At 43.6% G+C, this 7975-nt stretch overlaps 1 protein-coding gene across 2 annotated transcripts; it reads left to right on the top strand.

Annotated features, from left to right (window-relative positions):
* Positions 1–1375: 1375 nt before the first annotated feature.
* On the top strand, positions 1376–6758 carry LOC109958273 (lysophospholipid acyltransferase 1-like). 2 transcript variants are annotated; one of them, XM_020596795.1, is made up of 4 exons: positions 1376–1751; positions 2421–2566; positions 4081–4158; positions 6298–6757. In XM_020596795.1, exons 1-4 carry the CDS (start codon positions 1662–1664, stop codon positions 6395–6397), a joined length of 414 nt encoding a protein of 137 aa, XP_020452451.1. In that variant the 5' UTR covers positions 1376–1661; the 3' UTR covers positions 6398–6757. The 2 variants fall into 2 exon arrangements, with proteins under 2 accessions (XP_020452451.1, XP_020452452.1); XM_020596796.1 differs by lacking the exons at positions 1376–1751; positions 2421–2566 and adding exons at positions 3385–3490; positions 3690–3835 and having other exon boundaries at positions 6298–6758.
* Positions 6759–7975: the final 1217 nt, after the last annotated feature.

The raw sequence follows: 7975 nt of genomic DNA, 5'->3' as shown, positions 1-7975 counted from the left end.
CCACACCCCCCCGGCTTGCAGCCCTCTGGCCCTGCCAGTACCCGTCAGCTGCCTCAGGTGTCCCACGAGCCAACCATGCTTGAAAGGACTCCTTCTTCAGCTTGATGGCATCCCTTACTTCCGGTGTCCACCACTGGGTTCGGGGATTGCCGCCACGACAGACACCGGAGACCTTACGGCCACAGCTCCAAACGGCCACATCGGCAATGGAGTTGGACAATATGGTCCACTCGGACTCGATATCTCCAGCCTCCCTCGGGATCTGGTCAAAGCTCTGCCGGAGGCGGGAGTTGAAGATCTCTCTGACAGGGGATTCTGCTAAACATTCCCAACAGACCCTCACAATACGTTTGGGTCTGCCGAGTCTGTCCAGCTTCCTCCCCCGCCATTGGATCCAGCTCACCACCAGGTGGTGATCAGTTGACAGCTCCGCCCCTCTCTTCACCCGAGTGTCCAAGACACATGGCCGGTCATGTCAGGAGAGTAAGATGTATTTCTGCAAGTCTGTGTTCTACTTGTTCAACAGGTGCTGATTAATTACTTGTACTCTCCACCCTCTACGCACAGGAAGAATAATGCACGTATGCCTACAGCCATGGGCTCATCTGTTTTCAGGTTGTTTTACTCAGATGCAAAAGGACTCGTGGGGTGTGGCTCTGAATGATAAATGCCTGTGTGCGCCCTGTAACCTGGCCTCCCTGAGACTAAAGCTGCCACACTAATGCACAACTGCAAATGCTCCAGGTATAAGCATGTGTATGTTTTACTTGTTTTAAGCATGTGTGTATATTTCTCATTTACACTAAATAGCTCAAATTCCTCATTTAAGTGCTTTGTTTGTGGCACAAACTCTACATAATTTACAACAGTAAACATAAAACTGATGTTCACTGAAACACTGAATGCTTCGTTTTGTTCCTCTGTTCTTACAAACTGAAATGTGTACATAGTGGCCCCTGTCTTGCAACAAATGCATTATGTGCAGGGCGGGTAGCACTTCTGATTTTCCTCATTTCCTACCTGGGCAATTGCTGTTTTATTGACATATGCATCAAGTTGCTTTTTTTTTTTAACCAAGCAGCAGTTTGTTGACTTTGTTCCAAAAAGTGTGTCCAGATGAAAATTGACCACGTCCACGTTGGTAATATGAGGGCGCATAAAGTGACTGTGCTGCTGACCAGCAAAACCCAGGTCTGTGGTCAACAGTCAAATCATCATTGCTAGTTAATGGGTGCTTTGACTATGTTGTGATGTGCACTTGTCTAGGGGCATGCACAATTCTCGTGGGCTACGCTTGGAATATCGTGGGACGCCCTGGGCAGGACATGCATGTGATGATGCGGTTGAATTCTTCTTATCAACTAACTGGCTAAGACAAATGGGTTTGATCCCGGCGCTGCACTTATTAAGTCGTTGCCCGCCAATAAAATCTACAGAAGAAGAAAAAGTCAGACTTAACATATAGTGAAGCGCATGAAGAGGAGGAGGGAAAGAAGGGAGTGTTATGTTTGGTGTATCACATCAAACTGTGGGCTGGTTTGACTTGTCACCGGTCCTGTCGGGCAAACGGTATATTTCGGTCACTAGTTACAAAACAAGGATAAAGACCGACAACAGCCGGAAACACCGAGGCGTCACGACACAACAAGTAGTTATGCAGGATGGTCGAATTAACGGACACTGCTTTTAAAACCACTGGATCAAAGTGGCTGCTGCCTGTCAGCCAATACGTTAACTTACCTCTTGAGCAGGTAGGAACATTTGTCCGTGAAACACAAATTGAAATATATTGGAGGTATTAAGAGCATTTCAACAAGCTACGTTGTCTCGTGTATAGCACTCGGTGGATGAAAGCTCGGTCAATTAACGCTGTGCAGTGATTCTCAGCAGTCACCGACGCCCATTTCGCAGCTCATAATTGTAATGGTATAGAATACTGCGTTTGAAGTTTTTTCTGTCCAAAGTGGCATAAGCTATTGAAAATCTCTATAGGCTTCTTAACATTTAGAGCCAGTTATTTGATAGTGTGCTTCACAAATATCACGGCAAAACTAGACATCCTTATAGAAGTGTTGATTTCTATGACGATAAAGCTATACATCCCCCATTGTTTCCCCTAGGTTTACAGACGGACACGCGCGACATATTTTCCGACACGCGCTCTCTGTCCACTAGTGGGAGTGTGCGCGCGACCATGTAGACAGAAATGATATGCCATCGTGTAAATGAGATAAATAACATAAGGCTATTTACTTTGTTTAATAAACGAACAAAGTATAGACATTGGTATAAAGTATAACCTTAGATGACTTCTGTTAGAACTGCTACCCATGCTCTCACAATAAATGCCCATAGAGGTATTATTAGTTGTCTTTGAGCAGCTGTAAACTCTCATCCTAATCCAGCTCTCTCCCACACAGGTGAATTTTTTGGCATGCCAAGGGTTTGCCCTAGCTGCTGCCTTCTGGTTTCGTCTCTACCTCGGTCCCAGCCATGCCAATCCCCTGGTCAGGCATGCTGTGGCCACACTCCTTGGCATTGCCTTTCTCATGTTCTGCTTCGGATGGTACTGTATGAAAGGCAACACAGAACTCCTTATAGTTATATGAAGACAGTCAGGATGTAGGAAATACAAGACAGACAGGATAAATGTTTGTGGTGGCATTTGATCAGTGAATATAAGTTTTAGGGGGCTGAACACAGCCATGTTGTATCATAGACAACATACAGTACAGCATAATGTCCTGTTTTCATTTTAAATAAAGAACACAAATAATAGTAATGCTGCAATGTGTCTGTCCTGTTCTGCAGGTACTCTGCTCACATCCTGACAGTAGTGGCTGCAAACTACTTGACTAGGATTCACTCCTGGACTGGTCGTGGTGGTTGGTTGCTGAGGGGACAAAGTCAGAGAAACAGTTAATGGGAGACTGTGCATCGACCTGCGTGGTGGAGTGATGTGGAGTTGTGGAGGTCCATGGTCCGGAGAAGCGATAGCGGCTGGGAAGATAGACACGGGGCACAAGGCAGGAACAGAGCTGGGATGAAGAGCGTGAGCAAATACATATAGTGGACAAAATAATAGATTGGCATAGAAACGGGCTAGAGTATAGAAAGAACTGGCAGGGAAGTGGATGATGAGCACGGTATAAATAGGGAGAAACTAATCAGGTGCAGCTGGTGGTGATTCAGGGGACATGAAGCAGGTGTGTCAGATAAAAAAATGAGGGGTAAGGGAGCTAAAATAGAAGGAGAGAAGTGAGAGAGGCAGGGGCAGCCTGTCAAACCTGACAGAAACAAACATTCTTCCACCCACAATATGAATGTTCTAGGAACTTTTTAAAAACTTGCCGCTGAAAACATCACTGGAACGTTCTAAACTAACATTTTCCTAAAAAAACTGGAATGTAACCGGAACCTTCTTGGAACAAAAAAATCCTAGCTGGGGAGTGTGCGCGCGACCATGTAGACAGAAATGATATGCCATCGTGTAAATGAGATAAATAACATAAGGCTATTTACTTTGTTTAATAAACGAACAAAGTATAGACATTGGTATAAAGTATAACCTTAGATGACTTCTGTTAGAACTGCTACCCATGCTCTCACAATAAATGCCCATAGAGGTATTATTAGTTGTCTTTGAGCAGCTGTAAACTCTCATCCTAATCCAGCTCTCTCCCACACAGGTGAATTTTTTGGCATGCCAAGGGTTTGCCCTAGCTGCTGCCTTCTGGTTTCGTCTCTACCTCGGTCCCAGCCATGCCAATCCCCTGGTCAGGCATGCTGTGGCCACACTCCTTGGCATTGCCTTTCTCATGTTCTGCTTTGGATGGTACTGTATGAAAGGCAACACAGAACTCCTTATAGTTATATGAAGACAGTCAGGATGTAGGAAATACAAGACAGACAGGATAAATGTTTGTGGTGGCATTTAATCAGTGAATATAAGTTTTAGGGGGCTGAACACAGCCATGTTGTATCATAGACAACATACAGTACAGCATAATGTCCTGTTTTCATTTTAAATAAAGAACACAAATAATAGTAATGCTGCAATGTGTCTGTCCTGTTCTGCAGGTACTCTGCTCACATCCTGACAGTAGTGGCTGCAAACTACTTGATCATGATCAAAGCTGACATCAACCATGTACACAGGCAAGACTTTTCCTTCACACCACTAAAGGAGATCCACACGAAAGGGTGATATTTGGCAGTGTTATGGAGACAGGTGGTTGGCTTATAAAATATTGCAGCAATGAAATGGGTTGGAATTTGTGACGTTTAGCCATATGACATATAAGGTAGAATTAATTACATTGTGATGTATTTATGGTGTGTGCAGTCTGTCAGTGCCCTTTTACCATATCTTGAAGTATCGGCAGCCTTTTACTATGTAGTTCTGCCTTTTGTAGCCATTTGATAGCATGGCTGGTTTGGTACAGGCAAACAAAACAGAAACAGCTTTATTGGCCAGGTGTGTCGGACACATGAGGAATTTGACTCTGGTACATCGGCTTTCAATGTGTATGTACATATCCCCATGCAAGGGCCAAGTAAACAGTAAACCAGCATAAGGCTGAGTAATATAACAAAATAAGCAGTATTAACAGGCAGTAAACAATGCAGACAGACAAAGGAATGCTCATTGAAATGAGATAAATAGGAATAAAAACAGAGTACTTAAAACTAGAGACCTATATGAATCTGTATAATTATACAGCCTGACAAACCAGCCAGACCAGTCAGTTAGGTCACGACAGCCAAAGTGTGTGCATATGTCTGCATTTTAAGTGCTAGTTTCTCTCTATGCAGTCTATTCTACACTTGTGTAGATTTTTAAGTGTACATACTTTCTTCATGTTTTGGCATGTCTGTGTGTTGGCTTGTATGAGGGTACACACAGTTGTATACCATGGTAGAAAAAGAAAGTTGCAGTGTTGTTTCTAAACCAGGCTGACCTATGTGACTGTCACCATGCTGACTGGTGGGTGAAAGACCTGCTACACCAGCAGTGTCTCATTTGTATGGTGTTGGTACAGTTCTGTTACTGTTGTCTTCAGGTAAAATCTGTCAGACAAGATCAGCCCAGAAACCATTCACGGCATATACAGTAGGTGTAGTATGATGATGGCAATAGAAAGTCACTTTCGGCTTTTTCCGTTTATGGGTCACCACAGCAACTCATATATGAACCTATATGAATCTGTATAATCTATACAGCCTGACAAACCAGCTGGACCAGTCAGTTAGGTCACGACAGCCAAAGTGTGTGTGTATACAGTCTATTCTACACTTGTGTAGATTTTTAAGTGTACATACTTTCTTCATGTTTTGCTGGGGTGTGTGTGTGTGTTGGCTTGTATGATGGTAAACAATTTTTCTCAAGTATGTTATGGTAGATGTTTTTCCACTAAAGAAGGTTTGGTTAAGTCTCTGGCATTCATGTCTAAAGGCATTATCTCCAGGATTTAATAATCTGAAACCGGCATTGTTCTGTACATGTGGAAGTCCCAGGTTACAGATACATAAAACATTACACAGCCCTTTATCACTGTCACAGGGTGAGAATAGGTAACTGAATGTGTCAATAACCCTTCTCTGACATACTATATGTATGATTATTCTTTCTCAACATTTATTGTTGCTTATGGAAAAATAATACAAGTCTGAGTGTTGTGTCCAAAATCACTCTTTACCTACACTTTATAGAATGTACACTAAGTAGTTCACTCAGTATTGAACAGTAAACTGTGGGATTGTTAGCAGAAAATAGTGAATATGGCAATTTTAGAGTGCACTATATAGTGGATAGATTTACACACTCAGCATTCAGACGCAGCTACAACAAGGCGAACACACTATATGGTGCACTATGTAGTGTGTAGGGAGTGATTTTGGGCACAGCCTGTGTGTTAAGTAGTACTTTTATCTTAGCTTATGGGAGTTCAAACATTTTTATCATCTCTAGTGGCTCCTCTCATAAGTCAGGATACCATATCTGCATGTTGAAACTCGCATTTTGAGTCACTCATTTCACAGTTAATAATTAAATGAGTTTATATCAAACTTCTGAGTTTGGACTCATTTCCAAGGTTTGCAGCTGTGGAAAATGGAAAAAATGGAAAACTAAGAAAGTTACTGCTTGATCTGTGAATTGAGCTAAGTTTGGGTGTGTTGAGCAAACAGTCGGAATACCTCAAATGAAACTATCCCTTCAGTCTTTCTGGACATTACAGATAATTTGTATATCACCATATTGCCTGATTTAGATTTGGCTCCTTCCTCCACATACAGGTATTCCATGGTGATAGCTATGGGCTATCTGACAGCGTGCCAAGTGAGTCGAGTCTTCATCTTTAACTATGGAATACTGTCCACTGACTTCTCTGGGTAAGGAAAGACTTGATCACGATTGCCTCATCTCTTTTGTTACTCATGTCAGTTCTAGAGCAGTTTTTATGTTATCAGTTAACATTTCCAAGCTGTGTGATGCCTGCTTACACAGGGCCTTGTGTAAATACAACAGCACTGATTAAAAAGCAGCAGTGTGGATTGTCCAGCCCAGGTAGAGTGAAGGCACTGGCTGCCTCCTGGCAACTGTAATTTGGTTGTTAGAAGCAAGACTGCATTTAAATAAGCAGGAAGTTTACTTTTTTGTCTGTTTGCCTTTATTTGGAGGGTTTCTCTTCATTACAACATTACACATCCTCCTCCTGACTACTACAAGGATTATAAAGAACTGTTCAAACTAGGTGTGCGTTATATAATGGCTATGATAATGGCTTAATCGATGTTTTAATGAAGTCCCAGTTGGCATTATCGAGTTTGCATCGAGCTTACCACTCACTTTTAAAACGATCAAATACATGGCGTTAGCGTCCACTTGTTCCCTGCATCGTGTAGCCTAGCTGAATAGACTCCTGCCTGTGCGCATGGAGAGTGCATGCATCATGTACATGATCACCTCACCACAAGTTGGATAGCAGAAGAAGAATGAACATAGACTGATCAGCCATAACATTATGACCACTGGCAGGTGACTGACTTTCTGTTACAGTGGCACCTATCAGTGTGTGGGGTATATGAGGCATCAAGTAAGCATTCAGTCCTCAAAGTTGATGTAATGGAAGCAGGAGAAATGGGCAAGCATAAGGATTGATGATTACGTACACTAACCCAAGCTTCTATGAGTATAGGCGTAGCCCTCCAACAGCTGTCGCTATTGGGGTTTTCCCTCGCGCATGCGCAGTCCTGAAGAGATTCTTTTGCGCCCTGTGCTTTGCGCTGGGCTGTCCCCAAACAGGTCCGCTGCGATGGCATAAATGCCACTGTGACCTGTGATCGACTCCCTACACCAGCACATTTTCTTCAGCTGGCGGGGGCGGAGACAGCAGGGCTGCCAGCTTAGAGGGCTATGCCTGTACACATAGAAGCTTGGGTTACTGTACGTAATCATCATTCTATTTCGTATAGGCTTCGCCCTCTAAGAGCTGTCGCTATTGGGATAAAGGTGCAGCTGGATGTAGTCAACGCCCTGTTGGCACACTGCCACCCAAGAGCATTAAAACACACCTCAGCTTGCCAACATACCTTATAATAGCAGCCAAAACAACATCCTCTCTCCTGTATCAGGCCTGCCTGAGAAGCAGGTGCAATCATGTCCATATAAACACCTGACTGCAGCTGTAAAGGCAGAATGGCCATTCTGTTAACAGGGGAGGAGAAGTGCAGGGAAGAGCGCACAGATAACAGTTAAATTCCAAGAGCATACGGGCGCTAACCGCGTACAGAGATAATCAGATGACCGTATTACGCAGCTGTTGTCTCACAGTAGTAATAGCAACATTACCAGCGGAGAACATGAGTACCATGGAGAGCGTACAGACGCGTGCACGCGCGCACACCCACACACACACACACACACACACACACAGCAGGTACAGCGGCAGCCTCCATTGCTAGTAACGACAAA

Source organism: Monopterus albus, unplaced genomic scaffold (genome assembly GCF_001952655.1).
Source record: "Monopterus albus unplaced genomic scaffold, M_albus_1.0 scaffold31.1, whole genome shotgun sequence".
NCBI classification, from domain to species: Eukaryota; Metazoa; Chordata; class Actinopteri; order Synbranchiformes; family Synbranchidae; genus Monopterus; species Monopterus albus.
This window is presented reverse-complemented; position numbering and strand designations above follow the sequence as displayed.

What these genes read in the sequence shown, in the direction of transcription:
- LOC109958273 (XM_020596795.1), top strand. Translation starts at nt 1,662, where the DNA reads ATGGTCGAATTAACGGACACTGCTTTTAAAACCACTGGATCAAAGTGG. An exon ending in TTAACTTACCTCTTGAGCAG is followed by an intron (nt 1,752 to 2,420) that starts GTAGGAACATTT and finishes TCTCCCACACAG; the next exon opens with GTGAATTTTTTGGCATGCCA. An exon ending in CTCATGTTCTGCTTCGGATG is followed by an intron (nt 2,567 to 4,080) that starts GTACTGTATGAA and finishes CCTGTTCTGCAG; the next exon opens with GTACTCTGCTCACATCCTGA.